General features: G+C 44.0%; 1 protein-coding gene across 1 annotated transcript in view; it reads right to left on the reverse strand.

Moving 5' to 3' along the window:
- Positions 1–4,403: 4,403 nt before the first annotated feature.
- Positions 4,404–27,374, reverse strand: part of LOC126176270 (UDP-glycosyltransferase UGT5-like) — a 29,417-nt gene continuing 6,446 nt past the window's right edge. Inside the window, exons 3-5 of the mRNA XM_049923418.1 lie at positions 5,495–5,708; positions 5,192–5,411; positions 4,404–4,680 (exon numbers count right to left, since the gene is read on the reverse strand). Coding sequence (XP_049779375.1) covers positions 4,404–4,680; positions 5,192–5,411; positions 5,495–5,708 — 711 coding nt within the window. The remainder of the gene's footprint in view (positions 4,681–5,191; positions 5,412–5,494; positions 5,709–27,374) is intronic.

The raw sequence follows: 27,374 nt of genomic DNA on the forward strand, positions 1-27,374 counted from the left end.
TCCCCTGCACACTAAAAAAGGCGGGACATGGTTCGTAGCATTGCGTATGGTCACCACGGATGGCAATGCACGCTTTGCTGCGTGCCGCAATACAGGTCACAGGGTTGATTAGGAGTTGTCGTGGTGGTGCGCTCCATTCTCGCATCAGCGTGGCTGTCAACTGCTCGACGTTCGTAGGTGCATGTGGGTCTGTTGCAGTATGCACCCGAAAGGCGATCGATGGGATTTAAGTCGGGGGAAATGGCAGGCCAGTCCATTCGCCGAATATCTTCTCGTTCGGGAAAAGCTCCTCCTCTTCCTGTTCCTCCTCCTTCTCCTGCGCAGTTCAGTGCTGTCACGCATGTCATCCTTAATACTGAAGTCAGGGCTGAGTGCTCTCCTGAAAATACGCACTCCGAAACGAATACAGTGTCCAGTAACGTTGACCGACGAGTGTACCGTGTTCAAAAATTTGAAGGTCAGTACGCCCACGTAAAATTATGACTTACAACAACATAACGACTGTACCACCAAAACGATCATATTCGATACTGTTTCTGGGTGCATTACGTATCTTCATATGGCGAAAGGTAATGATGTAACGTCCAGGGACTGACATGATGTATTTCTTTCCGTTACCTTTGTGTACTATACTGTAACAGTTCTTTCTATGTGTAGTCTGATTTTCATTGAGCTATCCAAATGTTACTTTACTGCTTAGTTATTCACACTATTGTTTGATACTAATAACTGCTGATCTGCCCATTCCAGAGTAAATACTCTCTTACTCTTCTTGAAGGAATTATTAACTTCATTAACCATCGTCGCTATGACATCATGATCACTAATCCCTGTCTACATTGACACCGTCTATAATGTCAAATCTGTTTGCAGCTGTGAGGTTCAAAATATTTCCATTGTGTGTGTGTGTTGTCGAATTATCTGCTACAGACAGTTTTCCGAAAACATGTTCAGAACTCCCTCATAAGATTTTCTGGCCATACCACCTGCGATGAATCCATAAATATCCCAGTCTGTATTCGGTAGATGAAAGTGGCGTCCAGCGAACACGACGTAAGCGGGGTACTTCCGCACTATTGCGTTACTGATCATAAATTTACTTTGAATTATTCTGCAAACGTTACGTCGGTTAGCCGATAAAACCATCCCATGATAACATGAGAGTTCACCTAGGCCGGTTACTCTTCTCCAGATAATTTCACAATCGGATTCAGTATTGACTACGATAGACATAATATTAATGGTGACGGCAATGAACACTCCTTCTACTATGGCGTCTAATATGTCGTTTCAATATGCGTTCTATGTCTCATTCAATACTTGTAAACTTACTACTCTGTGTTTCATCTAGCTCTTGGTTTCGGAAATAATTTCAGCGCTACAACTTTTGCGGACGGTGATAAATTCAGAAAAGTTGTTACGAATTTTTTGGCAACTTACTGTTAAAGGCTTAACAATTGTAGTGTCTTTACTTTGTACGTGATCTGTGCATTCTACAGGTAATCTGCTTCCAAAGTAGCTGCTTCAGCTGTGTAACTCATCCTGACATATCAGTCCTATGGTTTTCCAACCCATAACGTAGGTTCACACATCTACAGACGACAGCTGAGAAGGCCTGAATCGATGGAGCCTCTGACTGAAACCCTCCACTCGGTTCCACCTACAAAGAGCACGATTCAATTCTGGACACAATATGGCAAATTTTGACCCTTGATTGCACCCCATGAACATGGTTCCAATTGATTCAATTCTGGCGAAAGTTACATATTTTTGACACAGAAGTATTGCTAATTAAGTATTTTTGACAAACAATGAAATACTATAGTACTGGCAACGTCTTTTTTGAACAGCGCACCATTTCAATTAATGAGAAAATCACACAATTTTCGCACCAATTCAATTAATGTGAAAATTACACAATTTTCTTTCAAAATAATACTGGTCATTTGACTTGAACTTGGAAGCCACATAGTGGTTGTGTGTGTCATCAATGTTACTTGAATTTCCTGCTAACGTTAAATCATAGGAAAAGGCGTATGGCTTGTAAAATCTTTATTATTGTTCCATTGATAAGGCCTATGCCTCTTCACATTATGGCGACGACATTACAGATAACAGTACGTGGCTTGTGATCTCATGGCTAGGGCAGCGACCTAAACAAGTGACGTCACAAATGTAAACAAAGTACACCAGAGGGAACATGGCCCTTCTATTTTTGCATCACCTATTGAATTTCAAACTAAGATCTTAGGATGAAAATCTCGAAAATATAAACTCCCTCCAATCCGAAATTGTTGATAGCTGTGGCAGATTCGAAGATCAGAATGGCTCTACACGCAAAAAAAGCTGAGCCTTTTTATAGAGGGTAACTGGGTTTCTCATCAACTGCGACAAGCAATTCACTTTGTCATTCGTCAATCCAAATCGTAATTTTCGCCTTGTGTGTAACCTGAAACTAAAGATACCAAAAAGTACTTGATGAGAGACTGATTAAAAAGATATATCTTAATAAATTTGTCGATGAATATTTCGCCCACAGTCGCAATTAAAGTGAATGCTATTTACACATAATTTTAAGTAAATTTATTCTTATTGGACTGTGCCTTGAACCTCTGCGATGTAAATTTAAGTGGGACGTCAGTCTCGTAGGAAATGATCTGCTGTTTCTGCTGGTTTCGTCTAAATTTATGTAGCTCCGATAGATTTTAAATTATGAGCGAATCTATGCAAAAATGAGTTGAAAACAGCAATGAAATTCTGATAACTGAAAAACCTAAATTTTGTTGATAGTGTGTTATTATGTTGTCCAATACAAGCTGCAGTGCTATTTGTGTATCTATTTTGTACATTTAGACTGACCTTAATTAATTATTTAATTCTGACCCTTCTCAGGGACTAGTTATGTGCTTGAATAATCATTAGAGTAGCTCATACTGTTTGTTTCAACGAGTGCTTTCATTTCATAGGCCGATCTTCTCTGTGGCTCGGTTAGTGTAGATGTTATTACAATTATTGTAAAAAGTCGTTACTGATTCATTTCCCGCCTGTTAATTAATTAAGTACTTCATTTCCACAGGCAACCAATACATCACCACAATTGTCTCAGTGACTTTTTAATTTGGTTCATGGTGCTCTGCTGTACATTCACTGGTTTACACTTCACATATGTAGACATGTATTAACTTCTAACGACTCCTGCGAATCAGACGAGCGTCCGCGCGCTCGAAGTGAAACACATCACCTAGGAGCTCTATTCAGACTGAAGTGTCACAAGGGTTACACTGAGATGACAATCCTCGGTCATTTAAGCTGACAGTGGCGTTTAGTGAGGAACTCTGATTTTTATCTTTTGTGGGTAGTAATCTAACATCTTAGCCTCAGATGGCGATCAGCAAAGCCTATTTGCCACTGTGCCTCTTCTGATATTACTGATGGTTCAAATGGCTCTGAGCACTATGGGACTTAACATCTGAGATCATCAGTCACTTAGAACGTAGAACTACTTAAACCTAAGGACATCACACATATCTATGCCGAGGCAGGATTCGAACCTGCGACCGTAGCGGTCTCGCGGTTCCAGACTGAAGCGCCTAGATCCGCTCGACCACTCTGGCCGGCTGATATTACTAGTACAAACTTTCACCAGGTTCTTTCGAATGCCATCCTGGGATCATACACAGTACACAGGCATACCCGTATTTAGATTGGATCTAGATCACTGAATAATTACTGTTTTATACAGATCGATGGTGACTGTCATGGAGGCAAAGTTAATGTTGCAGTTGGTGTTGCAATATTCCACTACCGTCATTTCTAGGAACTATATTCAGGTGTATATTTTGAAATAATTGTGTGTCTTATTAATAACATCAGTGTCACCATCAATACTACCAAAATTTGTGTTGCCGACAACAGTGACATCGATGAATATTAAGACTAGTTTCATATACATAAGGCAGAGTTAATATATGAAAACAGCAACAGCCAAGAAATTGAAGCAACTGTCACACACATACACATAAATACTCTCTCTCTCTCACACACACATACACCCACACACAACACACACAGAGAGAAATAGATAAATGCACTAGTAAATTAAATATGATGTGAGTATAATTCAGTCTCCAGTCTCCGTAATGTATAACAGTGCAAATTCCATTGAAACTAAAACAATGTGAAACAAAATACGTTTATTTTATACATAATATCGTCCTTTAATGAATGAAAATAATTATGTTCCAGTCACCTGCACAGCAGGGGTATTTGTTTTTTATTGGAGTATCATGTACGAACAAGGTGTCTGACGGTAAAGTTGATAAATTATCACAAAAACTTCTTTCTCACCTCTTTCTTCTCATGTTCAATCTATAGAACGACTGTAGACACCTACAAAAGTAGCTTCACGCAGTCTTCTGCTTCAGATTAACAGCCAAAAGTCTTTTGCAGTAGGTGGCTGCCTTGTACAGCACGTAGGCCACGATGGACGCCATTGCAACAACGAACCCAATCACGTCGAGCAGCAGCAGCTGCCACCAACTCATGTCGAGGGCTGCACTGCGCATGTGCGGAGCACCCTTGTGACGTATCACGTACTCGATCCACCACACGGCAGTGTCCATAGACCTCTCCTGGTGCTCACGGAATACTGCTGAGAACCGCTTCATGTTTTCTGTATAGCTGTCGTAAAAGAGGACAGATAATCATAGGCTACAAACAGCAATTCCGAATAGCTGCAAAAGAATAGTGTAAAAAGCAGCTAAACATAGTTAATGAAAAAGTAGGTGTATATGAATAAAAACAAAAGTCAATGTCTACTACCAAAAACTTTCTACAGTCGACATGGAAAATACTGTTTTTAAATATAATAACAAAGAGGGGGAGGAAATTATCACCATAAGACAGTAATCTGTGTGAGGAAATAAAGTTCACCAACAGAAATTCCCCATTGTATGTCTAAAACAAAGACATATCTCGTGAAAGTTAATTAAGAAAACGCCTGTTATTTTTAAATATTGTTTTGACTAGGCTAAACGAAAGAGATAAAATTCTGGCTCACCTTTTGGTGACATACACATCAATAGGAGTAAGCAATACAGGAGTAAGCAATACTCCAACTGGAGGAGGAATGAAGTATCTGTCTGTTTGTTCCTTTGATAACATAAATGAAATTTAATATTTCTGTTCCTACCTGTCGTTTCCAAGAACTGTGTGAATGGCTTTCAGAATGGTATCAGTAGTGACATCTCTGAACAGCAGCTGGTAGCCAATACCAGATTGTACCATCTTAGCCACATTCTGTTGCTGGTCCGCAATAAAGGGAATTCCTATCAGGGGTATTGCAAAATAACTTGCTTCATTCATGCTCTGAAGTCCTCCCTGGGTAATGAACAGACGAATGTCTGGATGTGCTGGAAAAGTGAAAAGTGAGGTAGGACAAATAGCTTTTACAGTGTTGCACCTACAAGAATTGGTGCACTGAACAGAAGCTTACCCAAGACGTCCTGCTGGGGCAGCCACTTGGCTATCATAACGTTCTCCGGCTGTCCAGGCAGGCTGTCCACCTCCCACTTCCAAAGTACCCGCTGTGGTAACTGCATAAAAGCTTCCAAGAATGCAATTCGTTTGTGCTCGGGCATTGCACTACCGTTCACATTAGTACCAAGGCTGAAGTAAATCACGCCGTTTTTTGCACCATCAAGGAAATCCTGGATATCCTGCAAAATAATTAATCTCGTATTGTATACTCAGTTATTTAAAATAGGGGATGTGCCTTTCAAATCGCCTCGCAAATAAGTAAACCGTTTTTGATTAGATACGGTAGTCTTTTCATCCTTGAATGCAATAAATGCTGCGTTTATCTTTTTTTGTAAATTTAATAAAAATTAATTTTATAACAACAACATAATCAATCTCAAATTATTTTCATCGCAGTGTATTATCCTATAACTACCAAAACCAGTAATCTCATCTACCTCTAAAATACTAGTCGCCACCAATGTGAGAGAGTATCTGTGTAGTTAGGATGTAGTGGATATGAGCCTGTGATAAGGCGCTGATACGAATTAAATAAGTATTCACTGATACACATGCTTCATAATAACTGAGGAAATTTAAATCACTCTGTAGATGAATAAGTTACATGTAAAATTTTTATTTTCTTACCAACTGTTGAACACATGTTATTACATAGTGGCAATATTTTTGTTAAATCTAAGTACTTCTAAGTTATTGGAACTTCAGCCTCAACCCAAAAATTCTGCAATTTTTGCATCACAATACATTCGAAATGGGACTAGTAGATTTAACTTTAATCCCTTATGTAACACACACAAGTACACCTTTTTTTAAAAAAAATTGAGACTGACAGTTGTTGAGAAAACTTCACAAGAATGAAAATGTGGTAATTGAGACTTTCTCGCCGAATCTGGATGATGAAGTCTTCTCAGGTTATCAGCTGAGTCAAGGTGTCGTTCTGTGGCATCCTACTTGCTGTCTTTAGGTCTGATAACCTGAGAAGACTTTATCTTCAAGAGCGAAAATGTACTGTCAAGCTTCTCTCACTAATTAAGACTGCCATAGAGCTGTCTACCAGCGCTTTCAAAATGAGTACCATGTATTAGTACCACATACATTAATAAAAGTCAGCAAGAGCAATTACCTTGAAGGAACTCCTATTCAAAAATTTTCTATCTCACACAGCGCCACAGTTTAAGAGATTAGGTTCCACTCTACCTACAAAAAAGTAATCCATAATTATAGTTCTCATAAATGTAGAGATCCCACAAACTTATAAAGCTCACTTTTGTGTATCATAACTACGCTTTTCTCTGAAACTGCAATCTACATCAAAGAATTGGATGGTTGAGGTTTTGTCAAACATAAAAATGTGTCAATATGGGAAGGACATTTCATGAGACTAGATAATCCTTTTTCTCTTCTAGGTTGTTGTTGTTGTTGTTGTCTTCAGTCCTGAGACTGGTTTGATGCAGCTCTCCATGCTACTCTATCCTGTGCAAGCTTCTTCATCTCCCAGTACCTACTGCAACCTACATCCTTCTGAATCTGCTTAGTGTATTCATCTCTTGGTCTCCCCCTACGATTTTTACCCTCCACACTGCCTTCCAATACTAAATTGGTGATCCCTTGATGCCTCAGAACATGTCCTACCAACCGATCCCTTCTTCTGGTCAAGTTGTGCCACAAACTTCTCTTCTCCCCAATCCTATTTAATACTTCCTCATTAGTTATGTGATCTACCCATCTAATCTTCAGCATTCTTCTGTAGCACCACATTTCAAAAGCTTCTATTCTCTTCTTGTCCAAACTATTTACTGTCCATGTTTCACTTCCATACATGGCTACACTCCATACAAATACTTTCAGAAATGACTTCCTGACACTTAAATCTATACTCGATGTTAAAAAATTTCTCTTCTTCAGAAACGCTTTCCTTGCCATTGCCAGTCTACATTTTATATCCTCTCTACTTCGACCGTCATCAGTTATTTTGCTCCCCAAATAGCAAAACTCCTTTACTACTTTAAGTGTCTCATTTCCTAATCTAATACCCTCAGCATCACCCGACTTAATTCTGCTACATTCCATTATCCTCGTTTTGCTTTTGTTGATGTTCATCTTATATCCTCCATTCAAGACACTGTCCATTCCATTCAAATGTTCTTCCAAGTCCTTTGCTGTCTCTGACAGAATTACAATGTCATCGGCGAACCTCAAAGTTTTTATTTCTTCTCCATGGATTTTAATACCTACTCGAAATTTTTCTTTTGTTTCCTTTACTGCTTGCTCAATATACAGATTGAATAACACTGGGGAGAGGCTACAATCCTGTCTCACTTCCTTCCCAACCGCTGCTTCCCTCTCATGCCCCTCGACTCTTATAACTGCCATCTGGTTTCTGTACAAATTGTAAATAGCCTTTCGCTCCCTGTATTTTACCCCTGCCACCTTTAGAATTTGAAAGAGAGTATTCCAGTCAACATTGTCAAAAGCTTTCTCTAAGTCTACAAATGCTAGAAACGTAGGTTTGCCCTTCCTTAATCTTTCTTCTAAGATAAGTCGTAGGGTCAGTATTGCCTCACGTGTTCCAGTATTTCTACGGAATCCAAACTGATCTTCCCCGAGGTCGGCTTCTACTAGTTTTTCCATTCGCCTGTAAAGAATTCGTGTTAGTATTTTGCAGCTGTGGCTTATTAAACTGATTGTTCGGCAATTTTCACATCTGTCAACACCTGCTTTCTTTGGGATTGGAATTATTATATTCTTCTTGAAGTCTGAGGGTATTTCGCCTGTTTCATACATCTTGCTCACCAGATGGTAGAGTTTTGTCAGGACTGGCTCTCCCAAGGCCGTCATTAGTTCTACTGGAATGTTGTCTACTCCGGGGGCCTTGTTTCGACTCAGGTCTTTCAGTGCTCTGTCAAACTCTTCACGCAGTATCGTATCTCCCATTTCATCTTCATCCACATCCTCTTCCATTTCCATAATATTGTCCTCAAGTACATCGCCCTTGTATAGACCCTCTATATACTCCTTCCACCTTTCTGCTTTCCCTTCTTTGCTTAGAACTGGGTTTCCATCTGAGCTCTTGATGTTCATACAAGTGGTTCTCTTATCTCCAAAGGTCTCTTTAATTTTCCTGTAGGCAGTATCTATCTTACCCCTAGTGAGATAAGCCTCTACATCCTTACATTTGTCCTCTAGCCATTCCTGCTTAGCCATTCTGCACTTCCTGTCGATCTCATTTTTGAGACGTTTGTATTCCGTTTTGCCTGCTTCATTTACTGCATTTTTATATTTTCTCCTTTCATCAATTAAATTCAATATTTCTTCTGTTACCCAAGGATTTCTACTAGCCCTCGTCTTTTTACCTGCTTGATCCTCTGCTGCCTTCACTACTTCATCCCTCAAAGCTACCCATTCTTCTTGTACTGTATTTCTTTCCCCCATTCCTGTCAATTGTTCCCTTATGCTCTCCCTGAAACTCTGTACAACCTCTGGTTCTTTCAGTTTATCCAGGTCCCATCTCCTTAAATTCCCACCTTTTTGCAGTTTCTTCAGTTTTAATCTACAGGTCATAACCAATAGATTGTGGTCAGAGTCCACATCTGCCCCTGGAAATGTCTTACAATTTAAAACCTGGTTCCTAAATCTCTGTCTTACCATTATATAATCTATCTGATACCTTTTAGTATCTCCAGGGTTCTTCCATGTATACAACCTTCTATCATGATTCTTAAACCAAGTGTTAGCTATGATTAAGTTGTGCTCTGTGCAAAATTCTACCAGGCGGCTTCCTCTTTCATTTCTTAGCCCCAATCCATATTCACCTACTATGTTTCCTTCTCTCCCTTTTCCTACACTCGAATTCCAGTCACCCATGACTATTAAATTTTCGTCTCCCTTCACTATCTGAATAATTTCTTTTATTTCATCATACATTTCTTCAATTTCTTCGTCATCTGCAGAGCTAGTTGGCATATAAACTTGTACTACTGTAGTAGGTGTGGGCTTCGTATCTATCTTGGCCACAATAATGCGTTCACTGTGCTGTTTGTAGTAGCTTACCCGCATTCCTATTTTCCTATTCATTATTAAACCTACTCCTGCATTACCCCTATTTGACTTTGTGTTTATAACCCTGTAGTCACCTGACCAGAAGTCTTGTTCCTCCTGCCACCGAACTTTACTAATACCCACTATATCTAACTTTAACCTATCCATTTCCCTTTTTAAATTTTCTAACCTACCTGCCCGATTAAGGGATCTGACATTCCACGCTCCGATCCGTAGAACGCCAGTTTTCTTTCTCCTGGTAATGACATCCTCTTGAGTAGTCCCCGCCCGGAGATCCGAATGGGGGACTATTTTACCTCCGGAATACTTTACCCAAGAAGACGCCATCATCATTTAATCATACAGTAAAGCTGCATGCCCTCGGGAAAAATTACGGCCGTAGTTTCCCCTTGCTTTTAGCCGTTCGCAGTACCAGCACAGCAAGGCCGTTTTGGTTATTGTTACAAGGCCAGATCAGTCAATCATCCAGACTGTTGCCCCTGCAACTACTGAAAAGGCTGCTGCCCCTCTTCAGGAACCACACGTTTGTCTGGTCTCTCAACAGATACCCCTCCGTTGTGGTTGTACCTACGGTACGGCTATCTGTATCGCTGAGGCACGCAAGCCTCCCCACCAACGGCAAGGTCCATGGTTCATGGGGGGCTCTTCTAGGTAGCGTCACACTAAATCTGAGAAAAGACATCATTCCACAATGCTGTATTTTAAAAATCTGCTTTATTGAACCTCCTAGTTTTGGGTGTGGTCCAGTTTCAAATGCATCTAGTTTCACATCCAGATTAAAGTCGTTTTCCTTCATGGTTGTTCAATGTAACTAACCACCATTGTGGCAATCTTAAGTGTTTAAAAAAGATACATTACATATTCAAGGGAAAGCATTACATTCAATACTGCACTAAAAAGTTGCTATGTGTACCTATTTATGTCTAAGAAACTGATTCTTTTTGCACATTCATATAGCTACCAAATATTATGGACTCCTGTAACTGATTAGTCAGCCAAAAAGTCAATTAGCTATCATTTAACTCTGCAAAACTTCATTTGTGTAGATAAAATTGTGACATTCGGCGTTACATGATTCACATATATCACAGAAATTTTAGTTAATAGGTCGTTTCTTACATATAGTTTTGATCTCATATTTAGTAAGTTGCACTTTCTGTGCACTCCTGAAACCTAACAAGCTGTATTTTGGAAGGTCTTCAAAGAGATATAAAAATATTGCAATGATTTCCACAGGGTTTCAGGAACCAAATTCAGTCCTTTTTGAAGAAATAATGCTGCAATTATTTTTAACCACATGGAGGATTTATTCAAGAGAGTATTATCTTTGTTGATATTCTTTAAAGAAGGAGTATCTTCAGTTTATTAACATTCACTGTAATATGCCTCATTCAGATACTTCTCTTCAGCACCCAGTAAGCATTTTATGTTTAATTTACGTCGTTAAAACTGTGTGTTTATATTTTGAGATTTGGTAAATATTTTCAGTATTCATATCACATTGTCACTATTTGCTTTTAAAACTTTCTACAAGTACCACATGGTTTGAATCATATGAATGGAATTATAAATTCAAAAATTGTTAATTTTTAAATCTTTACTTCTATGAGTTTTATTTTTGTAGCTTTGCTAGTCATAGTTGATATGTAAAGTATCCATATCTTAACGGTTGGAATATTTATTGATTTTTTATGATAATTGGTTCTTCTTCTGTTGTAGTTACATATTATTGTGCTTTCTTCCTTTCTATATCTTCCAGTTTCCTGTATATATAACTGAATTTAAGATTGGCTTTTGGCTTTGGTATTCTAGAGCACATGCGTTGGTACAGCTGTTACTCAATAAGTTTTCTTTTCATTTACTATTGTAAGCTATGTGCCTTTTAAATTTAATTGTTATGATATACTCTAGGTTTGCTGTCTACAATGACTAAGAACACTTAATTGACTGATCATCATAGTAAGAAATACCATTGTTATTGTCGACTGTAATTATTGCATGAATAACAGATACATACTTCACTACCTGAACATTAGTCAAGACCGAATTTGTAGCTCCAGGAAAATATAAATATCTAGTTGTATTTGTATGGCTTATACTAAAGATTCCATAGCTCAGTATTTCATCAACTTTATGTAAGATATCAAATGCAAACAAGTGATACACAAAACACTTTCTATCAGGGAAAAGAAATCTTGCAGGGAGTAAGACAGTATCTGCTAGAATAACAAAGGCAGTGTGAGTTTTGGATATCTGGAAGCAATCTCCACAAAAATTCTAAATGACAACTTTTTATTCATTGACTATACGTGTTTAGTGTTATCCTACAACTGAAAATTATACTTTCAACCAGTGTCTGGTGGTTTAGCTACATCATCAATAAATATTAAGGACATACATACCCTATGGAACAGCTATTACCATTACACAATGATTACATGAAACAATGAGAACTGATAATTAGCAAGGACTACTCAAATTTTGAGAAATATTGTCAGCATTGTTGAAAGAAATAAAATGAGTGCGATGTTATATGGCTCTTTTCACTACTGTTATACACACCACCTGTACAAATGATTAAAACACATCTCCTAAAAGTGGTAAAAAAATAAAGCATTCATTACTAAATTTACGAGTATGTAATAGATGGAAATGATTTTCGGGGACTTGGCTTCATGATGTCTAAACATCCCAGTATTGTAGAAAATACTGGTCAAAACAAGTGGAGGAACCTACGACATGTTTACAGCAATGCAAAAGTCTGCACTTCAGGCGCATGAAGGTGCCATAATACAGACACTTTTCGTAGTATAAACGAATATAATCCTCTGCAAAGTTAAAAGCGAAGAGAAAATCATGGGACAGAACGCCTCATTGATTGTACTATTAGACGATACATGCATCCATACATTTGAAAAATAATTTAAATCGTAGATAGTCGTCAAGAGATGTCTCGTAAATTGGTTTCATCACAGTTAACTAAATCTTCTATCCTGATGCAACTGTAGACCCGAAATCAATGAACCAAGAGTAATGGGAACTCTTGTCGACTTTAGCAACAACGTTTTCAGTCTTGTTACAAGAGATACAACAGTAGAAAACGGTACTTCTTGCAAAAAGAAAATCATCATGTTTGATGGATTTTGTATTTTTAGCTTGAACTCAAAATATTCACGACCCTTCAATCGCGATATTATAATCAATATTCTTAGGTTAAGCATTATTTTTTCATAGAGTGACCAAGGACAGTGTATTTATTCGTTTCTCCAAGAAACTCTCTGGCGTGTGAAATGTTATGTAGACAACATTATTGTTGATTTCATACTGGTCGTAACAAGTTCGCGTGCAATATATTATGGACTTACATCTACCAGAAAAAACTTTTTTCCGTTTCTTTACACCTACATCCGCTCTGTCAGAAATATCCTAATTAATTTTCTCGTCTACACTCTTCAAACATCTATTTAGTGTGCATATAATATTTTAACAATGGCGGATCTAAACAAACGAGTTTGTTATTCTTCCCCTGTTATCTCATTCTGCTCTTTGAACCATCTTTCTTTACGGTAATTACAATGGTTCAGTTTTGAAGTATATGTTCTTATACCATAATCTGCCGTTCTATCTCTGAAATGAGCGCACTGGTGACATGAAATTTGCTTTCTCCGTACTGAAACCGTTTCTCAGTGAGATACCGAAAAACACATATAATGTGGACAAACAGTGGTTCAGTTGTAGTAGAACATGAACAATATTACATCAGATTCTCAAAACAAGCTAATCAAATGACCTCGTTTTTCTTCCCACTGTTTCCCTTAAAACTTGTACGGTATGACTAAGAATAGTTTGAACTATAACGAAGAGAATTTGCAGTTATTTGTGAGATACTGTGAGAACAGCAGCTACTAAAATCAATACAATTCTCAGGTCGCACACTGTTAATTCACCACTTGAGGTTAAATGTGCGTTGTTTTATTGTGGAAAAATTCTGGAATAACATCCCGTTTCATAGGGTCTTCTTCACAGATATGATTAACAAAATTTTATAGGCAAGGTTTCAAGTAGAGATTATAACCCTACCACTACTATTGGAATTTAATATGCTTTTACCTAAATAACAGAAACCCTGTCTCTACATTCCCACTTATAATCCTCTTACTAAAATTTAGTTTAGTTTCTAAATAAAGTACACTGTGGGAGGATAGTCCTGTTCATAGGAAAAGCTAATCAATAGAGTTATCCTTTTTACAGGATCTGACCGTGTGTTGTGTCTAATGGATAAGTAAATCAGACTATTCACTTCTTTTCCTAAGATCTTACCCACCGGTTAGATAGAAATGCAGTATGAATAATATTACACTGAATCTAGGACAACTCAGTTCAAAGTTCATTTAGTTGTTTAAAACATGTACTGACGGCCGCCAGCCTATCCAGGCAATTAAACAATTAAGTACTGGAAAAGCAGGAGTTTGAATTGTGCCCACTTTCTTGCTACTGTTTAATTTGGCTCCTCAAATAAATGTTACTCCTCTTAAACAATGCTCGACTACACCCTTATACATTGCGCTTGGAAAAGAGAAAAAAGCCCTGTAGATAACTTCAAGGAAGCTAAAAAATTGGCCAGGGGACCTTTAGAAAAGCACTTTCCATAATCAACAAATTTAAATACTAAAATACTTAGATACTAAAGCCCACACTTTTTATACTGTATATTTAACTTGAAGAAAACCTTTTTCTTACTGGAATTTACTTTCAAAAGATATTACTCTTTGAAGTAATTCTGTATAGTTATTTAACACATTCTAATAACTTGGCTTCACTTTGATTGAATTTTACGTAAGCAAATTTTTACTATAGCGTTTTGCAATAGTTGAGAAAGCTTTGTTATTATTTACACAAACACTATTTAAATGGTAACTCTTTATATTAACTTGGCACTTCAAAAGTCTGTAAAACAGGATACTCGGATTAATCAAACACCAGAAACAAACTCTATATAGGTGTATGGTTAGGATGAAATAACAGGATGAACCAGTTCCTTTAAAGTTCAAGAATGATTATTAATACACAGTTTAAATTAATGGTTCACGTTGTACAAAAGTAAAAATACAAAACAAAATCTTATCTGGTGGCTGTAGGCTTGGGTGTGGCGAACAATTATGACGGCAACACTACCCATAGTATGGCCTGCAAGTATCTTGCTGTATGGGCTCAATTTCTCTTCTTGGCGCTGTTCAATTTTACATACAGTAGCTCAACAACTCGCAGCTGTCCCGTAAGCCATTTGCAGTCTTTGTCCGAGGCATTTTTGTGCAAATTTGCAGGCAAAGTTTCTCCTGCTCCACAGAGGTGTTCCCTCAATCACTGCTGCTTACAACTGTGTGGCTTACTTTCCGCGCTTGCTCTGGGTAGCGCGCCAATTTGCCCTTGCCACCTTTTCGACTTTCCAGAACCACTTCCATTTCAAATACAAGCATACTGGCGTTTACAGAAGGCCTATTTCTTACATTGTTCCTAGGCGTGACCAGTTCTTAAACTGTCAAATTTACCTCAACATTAACCATTTATACACACAAATATTTTTAAATGCGAAATGTCATCAGAAAATTATTTACAGTAATAAACACTTTACGTAGTATTTTACATACATTACTCACATACAATGCGAAGAACTTCAAACTCCATTGTAGCACACTTTACTTTACATCTACAGAAAATATAGTACTAATATGCGAAAATTTTAAAGCAAAAAACTTGTAAAAATTTAAATTAACCATAAACATGTAATGTTATAGGCTGTGTTGTTTGTTACGAGTTTCTTAAGCTAGAACGGGATCGCTAAAGGGAATCTGAACCAACTGCAGCATCTGTGATATCTGGAAATGACTCATTGGTGGTACTGCGAAACTAGATTAAGGAAATATTCAAAGAAAATAGTGATATCTTCCACGTCAGTACCATATGAAGGACATAAAGATATTAGGGAAAAATCTGATCTTTGGGAGACTCATAGTTGGTGACTATTCAGAAATACGATTGGTGACTGAAAAGGAGTGGTGAGGTGAGGAATTTTGCGAGTACACTATGTACTGCTTGGTGAGTTTCCTTCCCAAGACACCATTTGGGAGATCAGAGCGTATCTATACACCACAGTTAGTAAGAATTATTTGTACTGGAAAGAATAGTCTATTGTATGAGCGTTGAGTAGTGCTTCAATTTAGACCGCAGTACCCACAGTGTCATACAACTAGCTATTTATTGGTTTTCTTCAGCTCTTCTGTTCACTGTGTTGGAAAGGAAAACATTGACACGTCACTGTGTTTGTTTTGACCAACTAAAGCAGTAGAAAAGGAGTAGCAGAAGTATTGAACTAGGTTTCCAAATGTTCCTTTACAAAGGAAACACTACAAATATTGACACAGCACAATTAGCGCATCATTAGAAAAATGAGTCTCATTAGAAAAATGAGTCCTGTACATATTAATGGCGATAACTCTGAGAAACAGATAAGATCATTAAACTGAACAGGTCCCCCAAAGTCCAATGGATTCCCTACCAGAGTCTATACAGAATCTACAGTTGACTTAGACCCTCTTTTGACCATAATATACCGTAGATCTCTCTGAATCTGTGCCCATTATTTGCTCACACCTGCCTTCAAGAAGAATAGCAGAAATGGTTCACAAAATTGCCATGTAATGTCACTGACATCCATCACTTGTAGGCTCTTAGAACAACTTATGAGCCCAAATGTAATGAGATATCTCGAACAAAATCACTCTTCCAACTCCAACCAGCATGGATTTGGAAAGCCTTTCATATGAAACCAAAATAACGTTCTTCCCACAGGACATCCCGAGACCCGTAGGTCAAGGCAAAAACGTAGACACAATTTGTCTAGTCTTCCGGCAAAGCATTTGATTCAGTGAAATACGGACGATTATTAACTAAGTCCAATTATACGAGGTTTTTGATTCGATTAATGATTTCTTTGCTATCGACAGATGCAGATCTAATTCAACATGTACCTCAGGGACATGTATTGCTATGCTTGCTGTTAATGCTGTACGTTAATGACTTGATCGACAATATTGATGGCATTCCCAGACTTCTTACAGATGATATTGCTACGTATAATGACCGACTGTCTGAGAATAAGTTGCACAGTTATTCAGTAACAGATTATTAATATTTCAAAGTAGTGCGAAGAATGGAAACGAAACTTGCTTCAGATATTCAGAAGCGTAAAACTGTGTACATCACAAAATGCTAGCACGTTATAGTCCATGAGTACTATGGCAATGAAGCACAGTTCGAATCAGAAAACTCATAGCAGAATCTGTATGTAACAATTTATGGGGATATGAAATGGAAAGATATCGTAGGCCTAGTCGTAGAGAAAGCAGGTGTCAAACTTCGATTCATTAGTACCATACTGTGAAAATTCATTCACTATACAGAGGAGATGGCATAAAAAATACAAGGCGCGCTGAAAAATTCGTTGAATGGTCCCAAAGGCTAACATCAGCGTCACTTATAATGAGAGAAATGTCAACAGGCGCTTCCTATGACGAAAACCGCCGAAGTGGAGCAATGGTGCACACTGCGACCAAATTAACGGAGTCAATATGAAAACTTGTGTCACTGCAAAATGGAGCAACCCGTCGACATGAAATTTTGCTTCAAGTTAGGGAACACTTTGACGGAGGCTCATGGGATGTCAGTGCAAGTGTATGAAGTTGGAGCAGTAACTATGAAGTGTGTATTGCGTGATGTAAACTCTTTAGAGACGGAAAGGGAGGCGGCCTGGACGAGTCGTTTTTTAGGGTCGACTGTCAACAAGAAGAGTGCCAGACAACGTCGAAAGAGTGAAGCAGATGCTTGCCGAGGGTCGGCGACTGTCTTTGACAGTGACAACAGAAGAGTCACAGATACGCAGAGACTGTGTAAGAAGTATTGTTCAGGAATATTAAAAAAGGCGGAACATCTGTGCCCGGTTTGTGCCGCACACGCTGACAGACGAGAAGGACCAAACACGAATGGAAACGTCTGGACATGTCATCGACATGTCTGGCCGGCGTCATCACTTTTTGAAAACCATCATTACAGGATATGAGACCTGGTGCTACCAACGCGATCCAGAGACCCACCGACAGTCAGTGGTATGATGTTCATCATCTTTCGCGAACCAAAAAAAAAGTCGATTGGCAAAATTTAAGCTTCCGTCGATGATGACAGCCTTTTCCGACAGGAAGGGCTTCATATATCAGGAATTACTACCCGAGGACCAAATTGTCAACATGGAAGTTTATGACTGAGTTTTGAAACGGCTGCTACAACGCATCCGGCGGATTCGGCCACAACTGTACCTGAGTGGACGGTGGAATTTCGTCGGCGATAACCCCCGTCCGCATATCGCTATCTATGTGCTCAACTTTGTCGCTCAGCGCAAGGTGATTGTTTTGCAACAGCCTCCTTGTCTTCCAGATTTGAAGCCGAGAGACTTCTTTTTGTTTCACTTTAATTTGACGCTGGTAGGCACAGACTTCGAAGACGTTGCGGACATCCAATAACGCGTGGCCGCAGCGATTTGAGCGATTCCACAACAAGCGTTTGTCAACGCCTTAACAAACGATATCAGAGGTGTGTTGTAGCTAATGGTGATTACCTGAAAGCCCAAAACTCCGAACAAGCCTCAAAAGGCCCAACAGTATCGACCGACTGCAGCGTCATTTTCAGCCAACAGGTGTCACTGGATGCGGTTATGGAGGGCATGTGGTCAGCTCTCCACTCTCCCGTTCGCTGTCAATTTTCGTGACCGAAGCCACTATTTCTCTTTCAAGTAGCTCCTCAGTTGGTCTCACAAGGGCTGAATGCATCCCACATGTCAATACCTCTCGACAGACCCGGATGATCAACCACCCGCGTGCTAGCCAAGCCCAAAAACCCTTAACGTCGGTGATCTTACAGGAACTGGTGTTCCCACTGCGACAAAGTAGTTGCCCAGTAAAGGTACTTTGTTTGTAACCCTTATTTCCATTATTTTCTAAGAACATTCACAGAACTTTTCACATACACCTTGTACTGAAGTGACCAAGCTTATAATACTGCTCAAGTGTAAGTCATACATACCTAATAGGACTAATATAATAAATAGAAAGTTGGACAATACGAATAGTAACTTGTCTGACACAGGTGAGAGCGACGCGGATAATGTAGAAAAACTAAACTGGTAGACCACTGAAAACAGCTTTCAACTAATCTCTAACAGTCTTAAGAGGCAGTGTTCAGGACTCTAGGAGAATACACTACTGGCCATTAAAATTGCTACACCACGAAGATGACGTGCTACAGTCGCGAAATTTAAGCGACAGGAAGAAGATGCTGTGATATGCAAATCATTAGATTTCAGAGCATTCACACAAGGTTGGCGCCGGTGGCGACGCCTACAACGTGCTGACATGATGAAAGTTACCAACCGATTTCCCATACACCAGGGCCGGCCAGAAATTCTGCACGCGTGCGGTGCTCCTGCACATGTGCAACTTCCGGGTCACAGCTTGCACGCCGCAGCCGTCAGCGTTCATGTAGTGCATGTTTCTACCCACAGATGTCGCTTTATCCACTTGCTGGGATACTCTGTACCGGTACATTCTAGTGCTCTTTCCACAGCTTGCAAGCCAACAATGGGAAGGTATTCCGCGTATTAAACATTTAAAATACTGTCACAGTCTATTCATTCAGACGTCTACTTTTATGTTAACAGTTTAACAGTTAACAACCGTGGGTTTTTATTAAGGCAGCTTGACTGACGTCACGTAAATACGAGTAATGTTTTTGATCTAGTATTTAAGAAAGAGAGCACTTACCGACTTCCGTTTCATTTAGCACACATCTCCGGCGGTACACCGAAAGGTTACCGCCCTTCGATAGTGCACCTTCGCGCTAATCGAAGTGTTAGGGGTTTCAGGTGCCAGCCAGCCAGCCAGCCAGCCAGCCAGCAGCAGCAGCAGCAGCAGCAGCAGCAGCAGTTCGCGGTCCCGGCCTGCAGCAGTGGTCAGCCAGCCAGCCAGCCAGCCAGCCAGCCAGCCAGCCAGCCAGCCAGCCAGCCAGCCAGCCTGCCCGCCTGCCCGCCCTCCGGTGGCAGCAGCAGCAGCAGTCCAGCCAGCAGCAGTCCAGCCAGCAGCAGTCCAGCCAGCAGCAGTCCAGCCAGCAGCAGCAGCAGCAACAGCAGCAGCAGCAGCAGCAGCCGCCGCCCCGGCCCCGTCCGCGGCAGCAGCGTCCCTGCCTCTCGTCGCCGCCGCCGTCCGTCCGCCGTCCGTCCGCCGTCCGTCCGCCGTCCGTCGTCTCCCAGTGTGTGTCCTGTCCTTTTAGTGCTGTGTTTTTTCTTTCTTCTTCTTCTTCTTGTCGTCATGTCCTCCCCCACCACCACCGTCACTACTACCACCACCGCCATCGTGTATACGTCCCCATCCGCCGCCTCCACCACAATCACTTGGTGTGCCCAGTCCCACCCCCCTCCTTCCATCCCTCCCCTCCTCTCTATCCCTTCGCCCTCGCTCTTTGTCGCCCCCTCTCCCGCTTCCTCCTCTCGTTCTGATCCCTTCCCCCCACTCCCCCAGCCTGTCACTGCAGCTCCGGCTCGGGTGGTGGCCCGTCGGGCCACTGCCCACGCCCAGCTCTCCCCGTCGCCGTCTCCATCGCCATCGCCACCGCCGTCATCATCATCGTCGCCATCGCCATCGCCATCACTGCCACATTCGCCTGCACCGTCACAGTCACTTCCTCCGGCGCCGACTGCTGCGTCCGTGCCGGGACCTGTCCCTTCCCACCACCTCCCCATCGTTCCCGTCCCTCCTGTCACCACCCGCCCATCTGCCGCTGTCAAACGCCCTAGTGGCGCCTCCACTTCCTCTACTCCTAAAAAGGCTCCACCCCGCCCCCCATCCCCACCCCAAAATGCCATGGACGTCTCCCCACCAGGCCCCGCTCCCTCCTCCTCCTCCTCCTCCTCCTCCCCACCCCGGTCTCTACAAATATCTCCTGTCCCGTCCCGATCCTTCATTCCTCGAGGCCCGGAATCTCTCCCTCCTCCTCCGCCAACATTTCCCTGGCGCCCCCATCTCTCTCCTTACTCCCAGACGGGATTCCGTTCTTATCTCCTCCCCCAGCCCCACCCTCCATACTGACATCCTCTCCCGCCTCCCCATCACCCGTTTTGGCCCTAACGCCTCCCTCACCCCTGCTCCCTCCCCATCTCCTACCCGCCAACCCCAACCCCCGCGTCGCCCGCCGACCCTCACCGCCGTGATCACTCGGCTTAGCCCGTTGATCACGGAGGAGGAGGTGTTGGCGGAGCTGAAGGCCCATCCCACCCTGGAGGTGCGGGCAGTCCGCCGCATTTTTAACGCGACCGGCCCCACCCGCCTTATGCGGGTGTTCTCTGAGGACGCCCCCTCCATTGACCGTCTCCTGAAGGAGGGTGCCCTCCTCTTCAATCAGCGGTACAAAGTCGACCCCTCCCGTTCCCCCCCTCAATCCCTGCGCTGCCAGAGATGTCTGCGCTACAATGCACACACGACAGCCGAGTGCCGCGAGGCCCCCACCTGCCCGCATTGTCGCCAAGCGCCCTTCCTCCGGCAGTGCCCCAACCTCCAATCCCCTCCCTCCTGTAATACCTGCAGCCTCCCCCACCCTACCTACTCCCAAAAGTGTAAAGCCCGGCCCCCTCCCACCACCCCTGAACTCACCGTCCCTGTCCGTCCCCTGGACGCCCCCACCCCTCCTGGCAATTCCCTTCGTCCCCCCCCCACTGCTGAGGACATCATCAGGTTCCTCACGATTGTCCTCCAAAACGTCCATCCCTTTCAGCGCCCCCACACCCTCCAACAGATCTCCCTCGCCGCCCGTTCCATATTCCACCTTAAAATGTACGCCACCTATTCCAATAACCAGGCCCATTTCACCTTCTCCCGCCTTGACACCCTCGTCTAAATCCTTATCATGGCGCGACAGCATCGTATCCTTTTCAACAATATCCGTTCCCTTCCCGCCAACAAGAACCTCTTCCTGCACACCCTTGCTACCCACCGTGTGGATGCCTTCCTCCTCAATGAAACCTTCCTCCAACCCCACCACTCCATCCACACCTCCCCCTATCTCCTCCACCGCTCCGATAATCCCCTCCCAGTTGCGCGTGGCGGAGTTGCCATTGGCCACCACCGCCAGATCCCCGTTCGGCTCCAACCTCTCCTTCCCGACCCCACCGAACACCTGATCCTTAGTCTCTTCTTCCCCGGCCTTACCGTTACCTGTGCCACCATCTATGTCCGCCCCAACGCCCCTCTTCCTTTCGACTTCCTCTCCCACATCGACCGTACCTTCTCCTCCTATGTGATCGCCGCCGACCTCAACATCCATAGTCGCTCCGCTGCCCAGTTGCGGCGGTGGCATCGGTTCCTCTCCTCCCTTCAAGGCGACCTCGTCCCCATCCCCCAGCACACCCGCCCCGAATCCAATTCCACTCCCGATGTTATTCTTTCCTCCCCCAACATCCTTGGTCGCATTACGGTGGATGTCCTGGAGCCTATTGGTAGTGACCATCTCCCTGTCCTCCTCACCGTTTCAGACGGTCGTCGCCCCCGCCCCGACCCTCGTCATGACCCTCCCCCCAAGTACATCCATGACTATTCCCGTGCCAACTGGGATGCCTACCGGGATGCCCTCTCCACTCAGGTCGACAGCCACCCTCTCGCCTACCGCCATCCCGATGATGTCTCCCATGCCGCCTCCTTTCTCCAGCAGACCTTGTCTGAGGCCGTGGAGGCCCACGTCCCTACTGTTGCCATCCACCCCCACCGTCCTACCTTACCACCACAGGCCATCCTCCTCCTCCGTGAATCCCGTCGTCTCTACCGTGCCTTCCTCCGCACGCGTGACCCGGACACCCTACGACGCCACCGGCAACTACAGCGCCACATTCGAAATTTGCTCGCGGCTAAGAAACGCCGGGACTGGCGACAGACATGCACCCGTTTAAATGCTACCCTCCCCATCAACTCGTCCAAGTTCTGGACCGCCTTCCGTCGCCTTACCGGAACTAAGCCCTCTCCCTACTATCCTCTTCTCCACGATGACCACCCCTTCCCTGACGCCCTTAGTAAGGCCAACCACTTTGCCTCCTACCTGTCCGATGTGTTTTCCATCCCTGATGATCCCCGGTTCGATTACTCCCTCTTCCCAGATATCCGCGATCGAACTGACACCTCTGTCCCTCCCCTTGCTCCTGGTTTCCAGTACTTGGACAACATTCCACACACGGAACTTAACGCCCCCATCACTACACAGGATCTCATTACTACACTCCGCACCAAACGCAACACCGCTCCTGGTCACGATCGTGTCACCTACCGTCACCTTCGTGAAGCTCCTGTCTCTTTCCTCTCCACCCTGGCCAGGCTCTACAATGTAGTCCTGTCCACTGGTTACTACCCCGACCTGTGGAAAACCTCTCGTATCCTCATGTTCCTCAAACCTGGCAAACCGCCGTCCGCCGTCTCCTCCTACCGTCCCATCAGCCTTACCTCGGTCTTCAGCAAGGTCCTGGAATCTATCCTCACCCGCCGCATCCACCAGCATCTCCGCCAGCACCGCCTCCTCCCCGTTACCCAGTGTGGCTTTCGGCCGTCCTTCTCTTCCGACGATCTTCTCCTTCACCTCACTCATCTCCTTTCCGAACAGCTCAATTCCCGTCGCTCCGCCATCTTCCTCTCTCTTGACCTCGAACGCGCCTATGACCGCGTATGGCACTCCGGTCTCCTCTTCAAGCTCCAAACCTTCGCCCTTCCCATTAACTACGTTCGTCTGATCGGTTCCTTTCTCTCCCGCCGTCCTTCCCATGTCACTATCCATAACTCCGATTCCTACACCTTTTTCCCCTCCGCCGGTGTGCCCCAAGGCTCCGTCCTCTCCCCCCTTCTGTACTTGTTGTACACGGCGGACATGCCGCCGCCGTCACCCCCCGTCCACCTTCTCCAGTTTGCCGATGACACCGCCTTCCTTGCCCTTGCCCCCACCCTGCGACGCTCCCAACACCTTCTCCAATCCCATCTTGACCGGTTCACCGCTTGGTGCGACCAGTGGTTGCTCAAGGTCAATCCTTCCAAAACCCAGGCGATCATTGTAGGCAAAACCACTCCCTCCTTCCGCCTCCTTGATTTCTATCTCACCGTTTATGGCCGTCCCATCGCTCTCACCCCCACCCTTAAGTACCTTGGCGTCACCCTCGACCGTCGCCTCTCCTGGACTCCCCATCTCCAGACAATCCAAGCCAAGGCACGTTCCCGACTCCGTCTCCTCAAGCTCCTTTCCGGCCGAACGTGGGGTCTGGACCCCTCCACCATCCTCCACACCTATAAGTCCCTCATCCGCCCTATCCTCTGTTACGCCCATCCCGCTTGGATCTCCGCCCCCCCTTCCTTTTATAAATCCCTCCAAATCCTTGAACGCCATGCTCTCCGCCTTGCCTATCGCATCCGTCTCCCTTCCCCCACGCGGATCCTGTATGACCTTATCCCCTTCCCCCACCTCCTCCTCTTCCTCGAAAGGATACGAATCCTCTACACCTCCCGTAAACTCGATTCTCCTCACCAGCTCGTCTCCCCGATCCTCTCCCACCCCCGCCCGCTGCCGCGCCTGTACTCCCATGTCCCACCTGGTCTCCATCTCTCCACCCTCCATACCCTCTCCCAAGGTGGCTTCCGCCAGCTCCCCCTCCCTGATGATGTCCTCCTCCCCTGCATCTACCCCTCCTATCAACTTTGATCCTTCCCCCACCCTCCTGTGTCCTTTCCTTTCGGCACCCTCCCTCCCCCCCCTTTTTTCCCTTCCCTTCTCTTTCCTTTCCCCCTCCCTCCTACCCTCTCCTCCGGGCTTCCCCTCCCCCTTCCCCTCCCCCTTCCTCCCTCCCCCTCTCTCCTTTGCCCGTGGCATCTCTGCTCTCCCCTCTCCCATCTCCCCTTCCTCCTCCTCCACCCCCCCCTCTTGGCAGGTCCCCGGACTCGTACACGCTCCGTGAACATTCGCGCGCCGGAGACCATCGCCACCAGTGTTTAGTGTGTGTGCATCGTTCTGTGTTTCGACTCAACTGTTCACATGTGCCGTCGCCGTTCTCCGTGTTTTGTGCGCCATGTTTCCAAGTGTTAGTGTTTTTTTTTTTTTTCGTCCAACGTGAACGGCTTCTTGTTTTCTTGTATTTTTTGTATCTCCATGTCTTTGCCCGCCGTTTTTTTGTATTGTATATCTCACCTCTTTATCATGTTGTTTGTTCCACTTACGGCTGAAGAGCGGCGAACCATGCTGCTGCCAGCCCACCTGTATCGGTGTTAAAATTACAATAAAGGAAAAAAAAAAAAAAATTACCGACTTCCTTAATCCCTCCAAATCCTTGAACGCCATGCTCTCTGCCTTGCCTATCGCATCCGTCTCCCCCTCCCCCATGCGGATCCTGTATGATCTCATCCCCTTCCCCCACCTCCTCCTTTTCCTTGAAAGGATACGGATCCTGTGCACCTCCCGCAAACTCGACCCTCCTCATCCGCTTGTCTCACCCATCCTCTCCCACCCCCACCCGCTGCCGCACCTGTATTCCCACGTCCCACCCGGTCTCCATCTCTCCACCCTCCTCACCCTCTCCTAAGGTGGCTTCCGCCAGCTCCCCCTCCCTGATGATGTCCTCCTCCCCTCCATCTACCCCTCCTATCAACTTTGATCCTCCCCCCCACATCCTGTGTCCTTTCCCTTAGGCACCCTCCCTCCCTTCTCTTTCCTTTTTCCCCATCCCATCCCTCCTTCCCTCTTCCCCCGGGATTCCACTCCCCCTTCCTCCCTCCCCCTATCTCCCCTGCCCATGGCATGTGCTCTCCCCTCACCCTCTCCCACCCCCCTCCTCCTCTCTTGGCAGGTCCCCGGACTCGTACAGGGATAGTGAACATTCGCGCGCCAGAGATCAACGCCTCGTGTTCTGTGTTTTGTGCTACAGTGATTCAGTGTTATTCGTTTTGTGCCCCTACGTTCACGTGTGACAATTTTCGTCTCTGTCTGTGTCGAAGTGTCTGAACAATTTTATCTTGGACTCTACGCCCGTGAACGACACCTTGTATTTTAAAAAGTGTTTGTCTCCGTTTATATGTCCACCATGTTTTTTCTTTAAATGTCTTCATTTGTATATTTGTGATCTCTGCGGCTAAAGAGCGGCGTCGTCAGCTGCTGCATGGGTTGCCTGTAATACAGGTTTCAAAATAACAATAAAGAAAAAAAAATAGCGACTTCCAACGAACCTTATTCATGATTTCAAATAACATTAAACTAATGCAAGGTTTCCTATAACTAATTCTCGGTGCCCTCAGTTACACCAACATAATTTCTGCCTCACTGACCTCTGAACAGAATGATAACCGCAGACCTCTGGATGATCACCTGTTATTTCAATACCATTATTGATACATCTTTCATCAGCTCCGTCTGAAATCTGCATAATAACCGACAATTAGATGAATGTTACGTTTTATCGACTTCAGCTGAGCGTACCCCTTCACACATTAAAAAATGCCCTAAACATAAGTATACATTGGAACAATCGGTTTAATGACCAACTTTCCTGATAATAATGTAACATGGAGCAGAATGAGGCACTAATGCACAGTTAGTAAACAATAATTTTTAATTATGAGAGGAATAAATCCAAACACGTTTATCACTGGGCATGAGAAATGATAATCGAGTTGATGTGTCTCATCCATTTTCTTAAGGACATTTAATTTCGCTTGCCGTTCTTCACTCTTGAGTACACTACACTCGTCTTTGTGATATGTATTGTAGTGTCTTTCAATTGAAAACTTACGCTGGCCGGCGGCATAGCAAACACTGGGAGTTTTCACCAAAAAAGAATTGTAGTTCCCAGTCATTTTTAAACGACTGAGAACATAGATCTCCCGTCCTTTGCTTTTTCACAGTACCTGCCATTTCTCAGTACTTCTCTGTTAAGGTTACGGTTACCAGGGGTAAACGAGACTGGCTATGTTGCGCTCTTGCTTGTACCACCTAAACAGGGAAGTGGAGCCGCCGCCGCTCATTTAGGACACGTGTCTATTAACAGATGTCGCTGTCGCTCGCTGTCGCACACGTGCGCACATGTGCAGCACTTCCGCACGTCTGCACACTGTGCAGCGTTTAGCCGGCCCTGCCATACACAAATAGCAGTTGACCGGCGTTGCATGTTGAAATGTTCTACATCTACATTGATACTCCGCAAGCCACCCAACGGTGTGTGGCGGAGGGCACTTTACGTGCCACTGTCATTATCTCCCTTTCCTGTTCCAGTCGCGTATGGTTCGCGGGAAGAACGACTGTCTGAAAGCCTCTGTGCGCGCTCTAATCTCTCTAATTTTACATTCGTGATCTCCTCGGGAGGTATAAGTAGGGGGAAGCAATATATTCGATACCTCATCCAGAAACGCACCCTCTCGAAACCTGGCGAGCAAGCTACACCGCGATGCAGAGCGCCTCTCTTGCAGGGTCTGCCACTTGAGTTTGTTAAACATCTCCGTAACGCTATCACGGTTACCAAATAACCCTGTGACGAAACGCGCCGCTCTTCTTTGGATCTTCTCTATCTCCTCCGTCAACCCGATCTGGTACGGATCCCACACTGATGAGCAATACTCAAGTATAGGTCGAACGAGTGTTTTGTAAGCCACCTCCTTTGTTGATGGACTACA

The sequence above is a fragment of the Schistocerca cancellata genome, chromosome 3 (genome assembly GCF_023864275.1).
Source record: "Schistocerca cancellata isolate TAMUIC-IGC-003103 chromosome 3, iqSchCanc2.1, whole genome shotgun sequence".
Lineage (NCBI taxonomy): Eukaryota > Metazoa > Arthropoda > Insecta > Orthoptera > Acrididae > Schistocerca > Schistocerca cancellata.